Source organism: Strongyloides ratti (assembly GCF_001040885.1).
Source record: "Strongyloides ratti genome assembly S_ratti_ED321, chromosome : 2".
Taxonomy (NCBI): Eukaryota; Metazoa; Nematoda; class Chromadorea; order Rhabditida; family Strongyloididae; genus Strongyloides; species Strongyloides ratti.
This window is the reverse complement of record NC_037308.1, coordinates 16108584-16124611: the sequence shown is the minus strand read 5'-3', so window position 1 is coordinate 16124611 and position 16028 is coordinate 16108584. Positions and strand designations below refer to the sequence as shown.

The 16028-nt window shown below is 20.8% G+C and overlaps 8 protein-coding genes across 8 annotated transcripts; 4 read left to right on the top strand and 4 right to left on the bottom strand.

The window, feature by feature from the left end:
* Nucleotides 1-80: 80 nt before the first annotated feature.
* SRAE_2000509200 (Elongator complex protein 4) lies at nucleotides 81-1130 on the bottom strand (the record flags this gene model as incomplete). Its single annotated transcript, XM_024644060.1, has 1 exon — nucleotides 81-1130. The coding sequence occupies one exon, from the start codon at nucleotides 1128-1130 to the stop codon at nucleotides 81-83; it is 1050 nt and encodes a 349-aa protein (XP_024509658.1).
* A 214-nt stretch (nucleotides 1131-1344) lies between these two features.
* SRAE_2000509100 (Cyclin-H) lies at nucleotides 1345-2321 on the top strand (the record flags this gene model as incomplete). The annotated part of the gene is made up of 2 exons (XM_024644059.1): nucleotides 1345-1541; nucleotides 1586-2321. The coding sequence occupies 2 exons, from the start codon at nucleotides 1345-1347 to the stop codon at nucleotides 2319-2321; spliced, it is 933 nt and encodes a 310-aa protein (XP_024509657.1).
* A 494-nt stretch (nucleotides 2322-2815) lies between these two features.
* On the bottom strand, nucleotides 2816-3401 carry SRAE_2000509000 (Hypothetical protein; the record flags this gene model as incomplete). The annotated part of the gene is made up of 2 exons (XM_024644058.1): nucleotides 2816-3173; nucleotides 3211-3401. The coding sequence occupies 2 exons, from the start codon at nucleotides 3399-3401 to the stop codon at nucleotides 2816-2818; spliced, it is 549 nt and encodes a 182-aa protein (XP_024509656.1).
* A 1298-nt stretch (nucleotides 3402-4699) lies between these two features.
* SRAE_2000508900 (PAN-1 domain and Apple-like domain-containing protein) lies at nucleotides 4700-6803 on the top strand (the record flags this gene model as incomplete). The annotated part of the gene is made up of 3 exons (XM_024644057.1): nucleotides 4700-5300; nucleotides 5381-6672; nucleotides 6729-6803. 3 exons carry the CDS (start codon nucleotides 4700-4702, stop codon nucleotides 6801-6803), a joined length of 1968 nt encoding a protein of 655 aa, XP_024509655.1.
* Nucleotides 6804-8283: 1480 nt separating this feature from the next.
* Nucleotides 8284-9111, top strand: SRAE_2000508800 (Probable phosphomannomutase; the record flags this gene model as incomplete). The annotated part of the gene is made up of 2 exons (XM_024644056.1): nucleotides 8284-8470; nucleotides 8537-9111. 2 exons carry the CDS (start codon nucleotides 8284-8286, stop codon nucleotides 9109-9111), a joined length of 762 nt encoding a protein of 253 aa, XP_024509654.1.
* A 168-nt stretch (nucleotides 9112-9279) lies between these two features.
* On the bottom strand, nucleotides 9280-10284 carry SRAE_2000508700 (Probable dimethyladenosine transferase; the record flags this gene model as incomplete). The annotated part of the gene is made up of 4 exons (XM_024644055.1): nucleotides 9280-9974; nucleotides 10020-10068; nucleotides 10118-10191; nucleotides 10233-10284. The coding sequence occupies 4 exons, from the start codon at nucleotides 10282-10284 to the stop codon at nucleotides 9280-9282; spliced, it is 870 nt and encodes a 289-aa protein (XP_024509653.1).
* Nucleotides 10285-11000: 716 nt separating this feature from the next.
* SRAE_2000508600 (DNA-directed primase/polymerase protein) lies at nucleotides 11001-13218 on the top strand (the record flags this gene model as incomplete). Its single annotated transcript, XM_024644054.1, has 2 exons — nucleotides 11001-11136; nucleotides 11180-13218. The coding sequence occupies 2 exons, from the start codon at nucleotides 11001-11003 to the stop codon at nucleotides 13216-13218; spliced, it is 2175 nt and encodes a 724-aa protein (XP_024509652.1).
* A 1635-nt stretch (nucleotides 13219-14853) lies between these two features.
* Nucleotides 14854-15451, bottom strand: SRAE_2000508500 (Hypothetical protein; the record flags this gene model as incomplete). The annotated part of the gene is made up of 3 exons (XM_024644053.1): nucleotides 14854-15137; nucleotides 15186-15291; nucleotides 15341-15451. The coding sequence occupies 3 exons, from the start codon at nucleotides 15449-15451 to the stop codon at nucleotides 14854-14856; spliced, it is 501 nt and encodes a 166-aa protein (XP_024509651.1).
* Between the last annotated feature and the right edge of the window lie 577 nt (nucleotides 15452-16028).

Genomic DNA, 16028 nt, shown 5'->3' with positions numbered 1-16028 from the left:
ATAAAAATTTTATCTTCATTTTTTAAAAAAATATGTACAAAACATTAACACCTAAAAATATAATAAATAAAAAAGAAAAATCAAAATTCATCTTCAATCATAGTACATCTATTGCCAGTTGGATGTTTTCTTTTAATACTAACTGAATTATCCTTTTTTGCACCAATATCATCTTCAACACCAAGTGAAGGTGGAAGATGGAAAACTCTAATTTCCAGGTATCTTTTGTGTTTTTGAAAAACAAGATCAACACTACGGGGTTTAAAAGGACTAACTGATGTTATACATGGAAGTTTTTTTATTAGTAATCTTCCATTAAATTTATCAAATAAACCACGTGTATGTTCATAGGCAATAAGTGAAAATACAGCATTTGAAATATCTAAAATTGCATCTAACATATTTTTTTCTAAAACATCTCCATTATATGTTAAATAGATAAGACAATGAAGACCTCTTGTATACATTTGAAGAAGTCTAAGAAATTTTATCAAATTATCCGTTGTGTCAGCATATGAACCTAGTTTATCAATAATTATTCGACATGCCCCTTTCCTATTTTTAATAACTTCATTTTTAAGAATATTATGTTTTAAAAAATTCCATAATTCTTGATATGTTGGATTTTCAGAAACATATCCAATAATATCTCCTCCTACAACTTCTTCTTCTGCCATTGTATCATGAATATCTAAACGATGGCTTTTAGCTAATGAACTATCAATTTGATTTAGAGAATGATATCTCCAAGCAATTTGCATTCTATCATCATGTGTTGGCATTTTTTCATTAACATCTTTGTTATCTTCTTTACATTTTGATATTCCTGGTATCTTGTCAAGTAAACCATTTTTTAAATTTTGTAAATTTTGCCCATCAGATGAAGCAATAAAAATTTTATGACCATGAGAAATTCCTTCACCAATTGAATATTTAACTAGTATTTCAGAGTACTCTGATGAATTATTTTCTTCTAATGCAATAATACTACTACAAGGTATAGAACCACCAAATAATGCATCAAAAGATTCTAAACCAGAAGATATATCATAAGTTCGAAACTTTTGTTTTAATCCAGGTATTTGTGTACCGTGATTAATATCAGCTAATGGATTCCTTAAAACATTCATAGTTATGGTATTAAATTATTAAAATAAAATATTTTTTTTTTGATTTTTTAACAAAATATACAAAAAAGAAATTTAAAATAACGTATTTAGTGGAATAATATGTATTTATGAGATTTTCTTAACAAGAATTACTAGTAATCTTAAAAAGAATGACAAGTATAATTATAGTTTAAACGAGTATTATTTATTATTATTTATTTAAAAGTTTTTATAAATGTATTCTACAAGTACACAAAAAAAGAATTGGACATTTTCTTCAAAAGAAGAACTTATTGCAAAAAAAAAATTAGCTAGTGAGGAATATTATAAAGCTTACCTTCCAACATTAAACGAAGAGGAAAAGGAGGAATTATTATTTACGATTGAAGAACAAACAAAATATGCTACAATAATTGGTGACTTTTGTTTAGAGTAAATTTTTATATTTTTTTTATATCAAGTCATTTTTTTTTAAGTTTTTCAGATAATTTTCTTCCTCAATTTTGGCCTACAGTACCATGGACTGCTTTTATGTATTATCGTCGTTTCTACATTAAACATACTATTATGGAGTACCCACCAAAACATATTTTATTGGCATCATTTTATCTTGCTACTAAGGTTGTTGAATTTAATGTTTCTGCGGAACAATTTGTTCAAAATTGTCGAAGTGGTGATCCTGATGAAAATATTAAAATAATTTTGACAAATGAACCAGTAATTATGCAAGCAATGAATTATAACTTAACAATTCATTGCCCATTTTCTGCTTTTAATGGACATCTTCTTGATATGGAAATTAGGATGATGTTAAATTTTGATGTTGAAAGTCTTCGTGAATTAGGAAATATATTTTTTAGGAGATGTTTATATACTGATGTTGGCCTTCTTTATCCACCTAGTCAAATTGCATTAGCAGCATTAAAATATGCTTTTATTAAGAAAGGTCAAAATGAAGATATAGTAAAGGAGTATTTAAGTAAACTTCTTAAAATTGATGCCTGGAATAGTGAACCAGCTAGTGTACTTATTTTTGAAAAATTACTTTTGCGTATTGATGAAATTATCAAGTTTGTAAAGACTGAGTATAGTAGTTGTAATAAAGATGGATTCAGAGAGCTTATGGAAAAAATGGCTAAATGGAACGCTAGATCTCAAGTTTTAAATGTTAATTCTGAATCAGAGGAGTCTGAAGATAGTGATGATGATTAATTTTTAAAAAAAATGTACTATTATTTAATTTCACGGTGATAAATCATTTTTTTTTTTCATAGTTTTATTAAAATTAAATTAATCAGAAGCTAATAAATAAAGTTATGTTTATATTTTTTTTATTTATAAAAAACATATGAGGTACTGTTTAGGTTTGTATAGTTATTTTTTTCTTGATAATAATAAATCAAAATATACATTTTTGACTTTTAATATGTTAATTTTTTGACTATGATGTTATTTTGATTTAGAAGAACAATTATAAAAATTTGTTTCTACTAATATTACAGAATATGGCAACTGTTAGTATTTTAAGATTCAAATTGAAAAAAAGTAAGTCTAACAAAAAAAATAACCTTATTAATTTGAAAACTACCAAATATAAATAAAGATTAGTAAAAAAAATTTTAATAAAAAATTGATATTATATAATTATAATCTATATTTACATAAACTCCTAACCTTTTTACAAGATTAATTTATTTTATCCTAATTTATGCAATGATCCATTTATTTTTAACTTTTAAGACACATGTATTATATCCACATGGTGTTGGACAGCACCTTCTTGGCATATCCATTGAAATTGTTGGACAATGGTATTGCTCTTCACACCATGAAATTGGATTAACTGTATTACATTGAACATTCATTGTTTCTTTATCAGGACAATCATCTGGAAAAATTTTAATTGAAATAATTGATGGATGAACATTAGAATCTTCTGTAATTAATAATGTTTTCGATTTTTTGTCTTCTAAACAAACATTATAATTACATCCTGTTGGACAACAAATATAATTTTTTTGTATATATGCTCTTGATGATAGGCAATCGGAATCTTTATTACACCTAAAATAATGATAATTAAATAGTTTTATAGACTAACCAATTTACTGGTGATTGTGTTTTACAACTAATACCATAATTTGTTGGATTAGGACAATTTTTTAAAGGATTTGTACAACATTGCCCAAATGGTGAGAAACATATTGTACCACTTTCACATTCTAATGAATTCATACATGAATAAAAAGTTGATGAACATAATGGAAGTTCTTTTTTTAAATAATCTTCCATATAATAAATATTATTTTTTACTGGTGATCCAATAAATTTATTATATCTTCTTTTATTAAAGTTTTTTTTAATAGTTGTTATTGTTTTTTTTTTACATTCTGGAAAATCTAATCTAGCTTTTCTAAAAAAATCACAAACAGATGTTGGTATGATTTTATCAATATAAAGAAAAATAAAAAAAGATAATAGAAAAAATTTCATTTTTAAATAAAAATAAGTTTATAAGCATGAATTGACTTTAGTCAAAACTATTTAAAAATGTGGGTTAATATTTATTGATAATTATATTTTAAAGAATCTAGTTATGTACATATCCAGTTGATTTTATATTTAAGTAGTGAGAAAAGTTTAAAACTCAATTGCACTTTTAATTTTTCTAATTGACAGAATCGTTAATTGAAAATCACAAAACAAAATTAATGCTATTATTTTATGTCAAATGATAATAGAGATTAAATTTAATATCAATGCAAGATGAAAGAAGAATTAATCTATAATTTATAAAAATTTTAATAAACAAGAATAAGAGGTTAAATTTTAGTACATTAATAAAAAAAGATAATATAAAAATATTGTTACATTTTGTTATTTAAAAATTAAATTAATTTATATAATAAATAAAACAAAAAATTTTATTATTACAGAACTTGAATTTTTTTTTACTAATAAAAAAGTAATTATATTATTTATTGATATATATTTCAATTTAAAATTAAATTTTTTTTTATTTCTTATATTTTTTTCAAAAAACTTTTAAATAAAAAGTAATGTAATAATGATAATAATAATTTTTATAAATATGAAATATCTACATATGCCATTTCTATTAATAGGATTTTATTTATCTAAAAAAAATAATTTCAATGACCTCATTTATTTGACATATCCTCAATTGTTATTATAAAAAATGACATTCTTTAACATTTTGATAATATAAAAATTATTATATTTATTTGAATATTTTAAAAATAGAAATATATTATTGTTATCAAAAATCCAAAAAAAAAAAAATTGGGTAAAATAGTATATAGAAAATAATTGATGAGAGAATATTTTATTATGAATATTTATAAAAAAAATTAAAATCATCAATTATAATAGTAACATAATTCTTTCCTCTATTCAAAACGGCATATTTGACATTGAACTTTTGATGTTAATACATCTAAATATAATATGAATTTTACTTCATTGACTTATTAAAAGTTTTTATTTTAAAAACTTTATTCTTGTGAAATATATTATTCAAAAATTTTTATAACTAATTTATAAATATTTAAGTAAAATTCAAATTTTTAATGTTTTGTCAATTTCAAATACTTTTATTAACAATTATTATTACTTCTTCTAAACAATATTTTGATAAATTTTTTATAATTCAAAATGGTAATTTAGTTAAAGGAGAAATTTTAGAATATTTTTTTACTAATAACCTTAATGAATGCCTGAAAAAATGTAAAAATGATGAAAATTGTTATGGAATAAACTTTGTTCATGGTTTTAAAGAAGATATTATATGTTTATTAATGGCAAAAGAAGGTTCTACAAATGGAAATAATGATTATTTACCAGTTGAAAGTAGTGTTATTTACTCTGGAGAAGCAATATTTTTAAAACAAAAAGATACATCTTTTGATCAAAATATATCTTGGATATATGAAAAGATATCAAATTTAGATATTTCCCATCAATCACATATCATTCAAATTGAATCAACATATTCATTAGAAGGTTGTTTATCATTATGCCACAAAAATCCCACATGTTTATCAGTTATTTTTAATAAAAATTCATTTTTATGTAAACTTAGTAAAACGAATTTACAAACATTAGGAAAAAATACTGATATCTTTTATAAAAACATAAATTGGAATGTATATCAAAAAAATTGTCCTAAAAGTACGTTCAATTATCATAATAAGTTTAAACATTGTTCATATTTACACTTTAACATTTTATTATCAAATATTTATTTTTAGAAATATTTTATAAAAATTCATGTACCTTTCAACAGATTCATAATATATCGATAGAAAATAATTTTATCGAAAAATTAATAAATATCTCAAATATTATATCATGTGAAAATTTATGTTTACAAAGAAAAGAATATACTTGTCAATCATATACTTATGAAAAAACATCAAAAAATTGTTATTTATCACAAAATTTAATTCGAACAATAAATGAAAAAAAAATTAATAATAATTTAATTGATTTTATCAGTGGAGAAATAATAAATTGTATGAATTTTGATATTAAATGTTCAAGTAATGGAATGATGTTAAATATTTTATCATCACATATATTTACAGGAAATATTACAATTGAAAATAATGAATTAATTGAAAATAATTTATGTAAAAAAATTATTATAGAAAAGTATAAATTTTCAATTTTTTATCAATTTGATAATTGTAATTTTATAAAAAGAAAAAATAATTATGGTTATGAATATATAAATACATTTTTTATTAAAGAGGATTCAACAAAATTTATAACAATTAGGGATAAAATAATATCTGTAAAATGTACTTTTAAAAATATGGTCTTTGAATATATAAATAATGAACTAAATATGAATGATAATATATTTAATGATAAAAACAATGTTACTGGAATAAAAACATTATCATTACAACAACCTGTAAATCAAATGTTTATTCTAACTGTTTATCATAATAATGGTAGTATTGCTGATAATATTAAAAGTCATGATAATATTTATATTACTATTAATGGTTATGAAAACTTTGAGGTAAGAAATTTAAAAATTATTGAAATAGAAAGTGGTAGAAATATACAAATTATTAATGAATTTGGTGATATATCTTCTGATATAAAAAATAATGCTATATTTTTATATAATAAAAATAATAATAAGTTTATACTTAATATATCAAATATCTTAATTTCAAAAATATCTCAAACACAACAAATTGTAATTGAAACATTAATATACAAATGTAAATATAATATGTGTAAAAATGTACCATATAATAGAAAAAATTTTCATAAAAATGTTTATATATCATCATCAGGTAGAAATGTTAGCATAGAAGAAGAGTTATATTATTTACGAAATAATGGAAGATTATTCTTTATAAAAGAAATAAATTATCCAATAAAAAAAGAATCATCTATTATATCAGCTGTTTTATGGAATGATATCATTGCGAAACTATTACAATATTTTGTTGGGTTTCTTTTCATCCTATCAATAGTCTATTCTATGTATTACATCATCGTTAAAGTACTAAAATATAAAGAAGTGTGTTTTGGATATTAAAATAATATAATATTTAATTGTATAAATTTTATTTTTAGATTTTTTTTATTATTTACCAACGGCAAGTTGATGAAAAAGACAAGGAGATAGAGAGAGAAAATGTTAATGAATAAAAAAAAAAAAAGTTATTTATTTTTATTTCTCGGGTCAAAAATTGATGTCAATGTGACATTATTTATTTTTAATGAATTATATTTTGTATAACTACAAATATACATCATTTTTCTCTATAAATATAGATATGTTATTATAATTAAGTAAAAAAAAATCTATTTTTAATATTTCGTTTTAAAGATTTTGAAATATCATTAACCAATCAACTTAAAAGATAACTAGTTACCAAATGTTTTTACTAAAATTTAAAAGTTTGACTTGTTAAATAAAATTAAGCAACATAATTATATTTATCTTAAAATTAAAAGACCATTTCAAGCACAAATAAAATAATATAAATTATTCATAAAAAAAAAACATAATTTTTTTTATTTAAATATTATCATTTCTCCTTTTATTTAGTTTAAAAATATTTTTTTTCTTGTTTTTAAAAACTCTTGCAAGAATATATATATATATATCATTACAACTTTTAATCTACCATTTTCATCACAAATTTATTATCTAAATGTACTAAAACAAATTGAAAAAAAAAATTGTTATTTCTCCTATGAATGGGTAGCGTTATGTATATATATATACACTAAAAATTAAAATTATACATAAAATTAATATAAATAGGTGGAAACTAATAGAAAAATATATTTATATAAATGACAATAAAAGTAATTCTTCCTTTATTTAACCTAATATATATTTGGAATAAAATATTATATTTAATATTTTTTTTTATTTTTTAATAAAATAAAATATATATGTATCATTGATATTAAATTTTAACAAGTTAACTATAAGATATCATTTAAAAAAACAAATTTTATTTCATTCCATTAAAATATACACTGTTTTCTAGTTATTTTTTTAATCAAATAGTTATATTTATGAACTTAAAAAAAACAATTTGCCATTATATGAATAGTACTTTTATAAACATTTGACAAATATAAAAGTACACTTTTCAATTATTGTCAAGAAAGTAATAATGCACTATTTTTAACATTATTTGTCAATCTATTTTCATTCTTGTAATTTTTTTTTTAAAATACCTCTCTAACACTCCCAATTGAAATTTTTTCTTTCTCTCCTTCTTTCATTCTTTCTTTTTTTTATGATAATTTTTAAAGACATTTATCTATAAATGTTTTGTGTACTAGCTTCAAATAGTTTTCTCTAAAAATGCGTGTTATATATGTATAATGTTATGATATAGTTTTAATCTTACTTCTAATAAATGCAAAAGCATATTTTCATTACTAAATTTATTTGTTATAATTAATTATTTTGTAAACCTTCTATTTTTTTTTTTGTTTATTTTTTAAAAAATTCTTTTAAAATAAAAAAATATTTTGTCTCATACAACTATACCCTGATTTTTTTTATTATTATAACGTCCATTTAATTTTTTTAAATTCTTTAGGTATTGGAATTGTATAACTATAAATTTTATTAAAAAAATTTTTTTTTTTTTTTTTAGAAATAATGGTTCATACATGTGAAATGATATTTCTTTTTGATCTCGATGGTACTTTAACTGAACCTAAAAAAACTATTAAACCAGAACATTGGAAATTTTGGAAAGAAATTTCTAAAACACATACATTGGGACTTGTTGGCTCTTCTGGTATCAACAATATTTTAAAACAAATGAATGTTTCTGAAGAAGAATGTAAGTTTGTTTATTAAAAAAAATTGCTTGTATAAATAACTATTTTAAAATTTGTTTTTTTTTTAGTATCAACAATATTTCCCTATATTTTTAGTGAAAATGGTTTGGATGGTAGAATAAATGGTCATCCAATACCAAAACAATCATTACTTAAGTTTTTAGGTGAAGAAAAGTATCAAAATCTTGTAAATTATGTTTTAAATATGTTTTCTGAGATTAAATTACCAAAAAAAAGGAGTCATTTTATAGACCTTCGTCATGGTTTGGTTAATATTTCACCTATTGGAAGAGATTGTACTTATCAGGAAAGAGAAGAATTTATGGAATATGATAAGAAAAATAATATTCGTACTAATATTGTTAATCGTTTGAAAGAAAATTTTCAACATTATGGTTTAGACTTTGTTCTTGGTGGTCAAATATCAATAGATATTTTTCCTAATGGATGGGACAAACGTTTTTGTCTTAATTATTTAGAAGGAAAATTTTCAAAAATATATTTTTTTGGTGATAAAACATTTCCAGGTGGTAATGATTATGGTATATGTTCTGATGATAGAACAATCGCCCACACTGTTACTGGTCCCATTGATACAATACTACAAGTACAAAAAATTATTAATAACATTTATTTACAATAATTTCACTTTTAAATTATTTTAATCTTGTTCTCCAAAAATAGTATTCTATAAATAAAATCTCTACATTACAATTTAATACCATTTTTAATGATATTTATAACTAAAATATTTTTAATAATAAATCAAACATAACAATAATATATAAACAATATAAAATAAAAAGCATTATTATTTAAAATGAATTCCTGCTTTATTAAAAACAAGTTGAAGCATAAGAAATTGTTCTATAGTCATTGTTCTTGATCTTTTTTCTGCAAAGTTATTATCTTTCAAAATTTTTTCTACATAACTTTTCATATCAAAATTTTCATCTATTTGTTTATTTTCTAAACTACAAAATTCTTTATAATTTTTTTCTAATAACTCAATTACTTGTGTTTGCCTAAAAATGGCTGATAATGTTTTATTTTTTCGACCAAAAATTATTCTTAACATTCCATCCCATTCTGTATAATTAATTGGAGGAGGTGGATTTTTTGGTTCAATTCTAACAACGGCAGAATCAACTTTTGGTGGTGGTCTAAATTCAGATCTTTTAACTTTCATTAAATGTTCTACTTTTGCAAGCATTTGTACATTTACAGAAAGCCTACAATATAATTTACTTCCTGGTTTAGCTACAAGTCTATCTGCAAATTCTTTTTGAAACATCACAACAGCATGCCTACATAATGGTCGATGTAACAATAATTTAAATACAAATGGTGAAGATATTTGATATGGTAAATTTGTTATACATAAATCAAATGTAGGCCATAATGTTTTTATACTATCACCTCGTATTACTTCTAATTTATTTTGAAGTGGTGTTCCTTGAACACGTTTTTTTACTTCATCAACCATTCGAGGATCAATTTCTAATGCTATAACTTTTTTAGCCTTTTCTAAAATTTTTACAGTTAAATTACCAGTACCAGGTCCTATTTCCATTACTACATCTGTTGGTTTAACAACAGCCTACAACAAAGTATTATAATAAATTAATTTAAAATAATAAATAAAGTACTTTTTCGACAATTGCATTTACTATACCTGGATTCTTTAAAATATGTTGTCCATGTGATGTATTAAAAGGAAGTGCTAAAAAATAGTATAATATAATAGATAAAATTAAAACATACCTTGCCTAACACCATCATTACTTTTTGCCTTTGTTACTTTTACTTTACCCATCTTATTTTTAATAGTAAAAAAATCTTTTTTTTAATAAAAAATTTAAAATAATTCTAAATGTAGAAACACCTTTCCAAACTGTTTTGGAAAGTTCTTTTTAAGATGTGGTTGCAAACTTTTTTCTGATAAGGAAAATACACTAAATATAATACTACTAGATTTAAAATTAAAAATTATTTTGTTTTTAGAAAATGAACATAAGATTAACAATCAAATATTATTTTTTATATAAAACTAATTTTGATATTTATAAAAATATTTTTTTATTATAAGACAATAACAACAAATTTGAAATATACAAATACAAAAAGTAGAGTTAAAAATAAAAAAAAATGCTTTAAAATAATAGATTATTAACCAAAAATGTTTTGAAATATAAAAACTAACATTAAAGTTTCAAATTGAAGAAATAATTAAAGAAACTTTTAATCTAAAATTCAATTATTTTTTTCAAAAAATTATTTAATTCATATTTTTACTATATTTAAAAAAATTACAGAAGTTTCATCTTTATTGTTAAATTAAATATACTCCTACTTTACTTTTTTTTTAGATACTCTTGAATGGAAAAAAAAGCGAAAATAAATTTAATTATATTGCAAGTACTTCTATTTTATTATAATCATACTTTAAAAAAGAAAGTTTAATCATTTAATGTAGAAGAAGTAGTAAAAAATATTTATTTTTACCTATGAAATATCTATTAATTTATCATTATGAATTCAATTGACAAAGAAGTAAAATTACATTTTCAAACGTATTATTATCAAAAAGAAGCATTGAATAATTTTATGAAAGATAAAAAAAATCTTCGAGTATTTTCTTATGAAAATCCAACAACAAAATGTTTAGGTAAATAAATAAAAATATATTTATTATAAAAAAAAGGTTTTAGGTAGCAGAAAATATATTACAACAAATTTATCTAAATTTGCTTCATGGTACCTAACAACAAAAAAAGAAATAAGAAATTTTTATGAAATTATTACTATAGATACTCCATGTAGGCTATATTTTGATATAGAATATTCAAAAGAATTGAATACTATTGCAAATTCAATTGAATTATTTAATGATTTTTCTAATTTTGTTAAAGATTCTCTAAAATCTGAATATAATATAGATATAAATATTAATGAATCTTTTCTTGTTCTTGATTCATCAACATCAACAAAATTTTCTTTACATATTATTATTCATCTACCAGATAATAAATTATTTCTAAATAATATTGAAATGAAGAATTTTACTGATTACCTTTATTTAAGTATGTTAGAAAATAATATTGCTCTTATTTATAATGGTAAAATTAATAATATTGGTGAAAAATTAAAAGTTCCAATATTTGATAATTGTGTATATACAAAAAATCGAAATTTTAGACTTTATTTAAGTTGTAAACTGGGTAAAAATATTCATCTTAAATTAGCTGATTGGTGTCAATTTTATAAATGTAAAAATATTAATAATCCTACTGATTTTCAAATATTTTTTGATTCTTTATGTGTACCAAAATTTTTTGACAATTATGAAACACTTCCAAAATATAAAATTAATAAAGAAGTTTTAGATATTAAAACATCAAAAGTTAGATCAAATTTTGGTGGATTATTCTATAATACATTAAAAATTACTAATGATTTTTGTATATATTTAAAAAATGGTTATGGAAGAACTTCTATGTTTCCTTTGTTAGAGGAATATATTATTGAAAAAAATAAACAATATTCTGAAAATGTTGATATTCGTGCATGGGATATAATAAAAATAAAAAATAATGGAAAATTAAAACTCATATTTCATATAAAAAATTGTAGATATTGTTCTAATATTGGTAGAGAACATAAAAGTAATAATATATTTTGGGAGGTCTATTTTGATCCTATTTTAATATGCCATCAGAAATGTTTTGATAGAGAATGTCAGGGACGTTATTCAATTGGATATCAGATACCAACAAATGTAACTGAAGAAGTAATTAAAAGTTTAACTGAAATGGAATTATATCAAATCCCATTTGATAGTTTTGCTGACTCATTTTGGAATTTAGAAAGAGATAATGTTTCTTTACTTGATAATGAAAAAATTAGGAAAAGAAGTTTCATAGATGATATAGATAATAATTTACAATCAGAAAAACATTTAATAAAATTAGATAATACAGATAAATCTATTGAAAACGTTCAAGAAACTTCATTCAATGAAGATGATGATAACTTTATTGTTGTTGATAGTAAAATACCAGACAAATCTACAGAATATTTAAACTTTATTATTTCTACCCAGCAATTAAGATATAAAAACAGTTTTGAATTTTCACAAAAAAATCTATCAGAAGAAGAAAATTCTTATAAAATTTTAGTTAATCAAAAATCAAACTATAATAATATTTCTAAATCTTCATTAACACAATTTAATAGAAGTGAAGATTTTATGACAGATGACGAATCTAATGACAATTTGAAACATCTAACTTCATTAAATGCATCAGAATGTGATAAATTTAATGAATGTTTCATTAATTCAACAGTTTCTTCATCTACAGATAACTCTTCAGATGTTTTAGAAGAAATTAATTTACTGATAAAAGACAATCAAAAAAATATATGTATTCTCAATGAATATGGTGAAATTGAGACAGTTTTAGAATCACCATTAAGTACTAGTGAAATTAATTCTCCCATCAACAATGACAATAACATAAAAAAAAACCAAGAAACTGAAACAAATACTAATTTTATAGAAACAAATGAAAGTCCAGGGCAAAGTTATTGTTATGGAATACCAAAAACATTTAAAGAAATCCATTCTATTAATAAAAAATTTGGTAGCTCAGAAAAATGTAAATCTCCATTTAAATCTCCTGTAATTAAAAGAAAAGGAAAAAAAATGGATATAAAAAAAATAAAAAAAAATATTTTTTCAATTCCATGAAAATTTTTTTTTTCAATATTTTCTACACTAAAAAATTTATATTTGTTTTTTTTCATTATTTATTTTTATACTATTTTTAGTTTTAAAAATATATTATAAATTTTATAGAAAATTTAAATATTAATTGTTGTTACGAAAGTTTAAAGTTTTGACTAATATTTTACAAAAAAATAAATAGTTTTCTGGTAGCATTTGAATATTAAAAAGCTTAATTTTAAAAAAAAACTAAATAATTTTTATTAAAAAAAAATTCATAATTTTTATTTGGAAATTTTATTGTTAATATATTATTGTTTTTATAAAATTCATTGATAAAAACAAAGTTATGTATAACCATATCCATATTTTATAATCTTTTTTTATACTAATTTAAAATTATAAAAGAAAATTTTAAAATATCATTAAAAATTGCTTTTTTTTATAGAATATTAATAATTTGTTTATTTTAGTAAAAAAGTAACATTTTTTTGGTTTATTATTGTATGTTTTTTTTATATTTATTAGCATTAAAATTTTTTTAAAAGTTTTTCAAAATTAACAACTACATTATTTTAGAACTAAGCAACTAGAATAATATGTGTACAAACAAAAATTTGGTCCTATGATAGAATAAAATCGCTTTTTAAAATAAAAAATATCTATATATAGTCTAGCTTTTTAATTTTTAAAGAAATTTATTTATGAATATATTTAAAAAATTAATTTTTGTAATTGCTTTTATAACTTATCTGTCAAATTTTTCTATACGGAAATGGGAAATGCTCCTAACTTTCAATTTAACAGATTGACTTGAATTTTTTTTAATGTCAAGCTGTCATAATTAAAAAAAATTTTAAGAATATAAAATCTACTTAATTTTTAACATTGAATTTTCTGAAGAACTTCATGCATACTTACACAAACTTAAACAGAATTTCATTTTTGCAACTGAATTCCTGCTAAACCACTGTAACTGTTGCTTTCTCCTGCTGTGTATCGAATCTTTGATATCTAAAATTACAATTTTATTAAATTAAGATCACAAATTACAAATATTTAAAAATAATTACTTTTGTTTAGTAATTTTATATACAATTTAAAAATATTTAAAAAAAATATATAATTGCTTTACATAAAAAAATTTTAAATTTTTTTAAAATTATTTGCTGTTTATTGTTTTTTTTAATAAAATTTTTGTATTAATAATTTTATCTTTCACATTTTTATTTTATCAAAAAAAAATTAAAAATTAATAATTTTTAGCCATAAAACATACTCAGTTTTTATTTTTTTTAATATACATAATTGCATTAAAGATTACTAAAAATATTTAAACAATCAACTTTTTTTCTTTGTTATATGCATGTTTTTAACTTAATATGTTCATCTTATTCATTTTAAAAATAAAAAAACTAAGTTTATATTGTGATTGGTGAATTTTTTTTTGTTAAAATCTTAAATAAGAAATAAAATTTTGACAGATAAAGAAATTCAAATTTTTTCATGTAGCAAAAAATTCACAAAAAGTTTAACAATAAATTTATTTTATAATAAATATATATATGTTAATCAATGTATTAATTACATTATATCATTTCTTAAAATAATTCCAAAAAAATCAATCTTTTCTGCCAAAATCATATTTATTGCAGAAAATTATTTCTTATTAAATGGATAATATGGTCGCATTACTTCATCAAGAGAGCGTGTTGTTTTAGATACTGCTTTTGTAGTTACTGGTGTTGTAAGAGCTTCTGTTGTAGGAGCTGCTGTTGTAGGAGCTGCTGTTGTAGGAGCTGCTGATGTAGGTGCCGCTGATGTAGGTGCTGCTGTTGTAGGTGCCGCTGATGTAGGTGCCGCTGATGTAGGTGCTGCTGTTGTAGGAGCTGCTGTTGTAGGAGCTGCTGTTGTAGGAGGTTCTGTTGTAGGAGTTGCTGTTGCTGAAAAAGTTGATTTGTATAATATATAAAAAAAGTTTATTTTCTTACTTGTTACATGTATTGCAGTATGTTCATAACTAGCCCATTGCTCTAAAAATTTTTCCACTGCTTCGCCTGTTGAATCATTAGGATCATGTGGTATTTTAAAACTTCTCTACAAAATTTAATACTTATATTGTATTTCTTTACTAATTTTAACTTACTTTGTTCCTTCTAACTTGTTGTATTGTTTCAGTAGGTGCACATGATCCGTAGAAACAATACAATACTATTAAAAGAAAAGTATGAACAAGTGAAAGGTAAAAAAATTTCATTTTTAAATTTACTGATACATCTTGTAATAGTCATACTTTTTATATGAAGCTTTTATTTAATTTTTATCATGATTAAATACTTAAATTTTTTACACTTTCAAAAAATATTTAACTAATTGTAATTATAAATACATATTACGTGATAAAAAATTTTTATAATTTTTTCAATCTTTAATTTTTTTATATATTTTTAAATATTTAATATATTTATGTTCAGACAAATTTTAAATATATGTGTTACTTTTTTTTAAAACATTTATTTAAAAATAAATTTATAAAAAAATAGCACAATTGGTTTTCTTATAAATTCTTTAAAATATATACATGTATCAAAAATTACGTTTGTAAGTTTAATTATATTTTAAATAGTTATATTATTATTTAATTAATGATTTCAAATTCATTTTAATGCTAATTTTTTAATATGTAAGTGCTAATATTACATGTATATATTTTATTTTTACTAAAGATAAACTAAATGAAAAAAGACTAATTTAAATATCATTAATAAATATATTTTATTAAAATTTATAATTGTTATCACGTTATCTATTAAATAAGATAAATTTCTGTCATT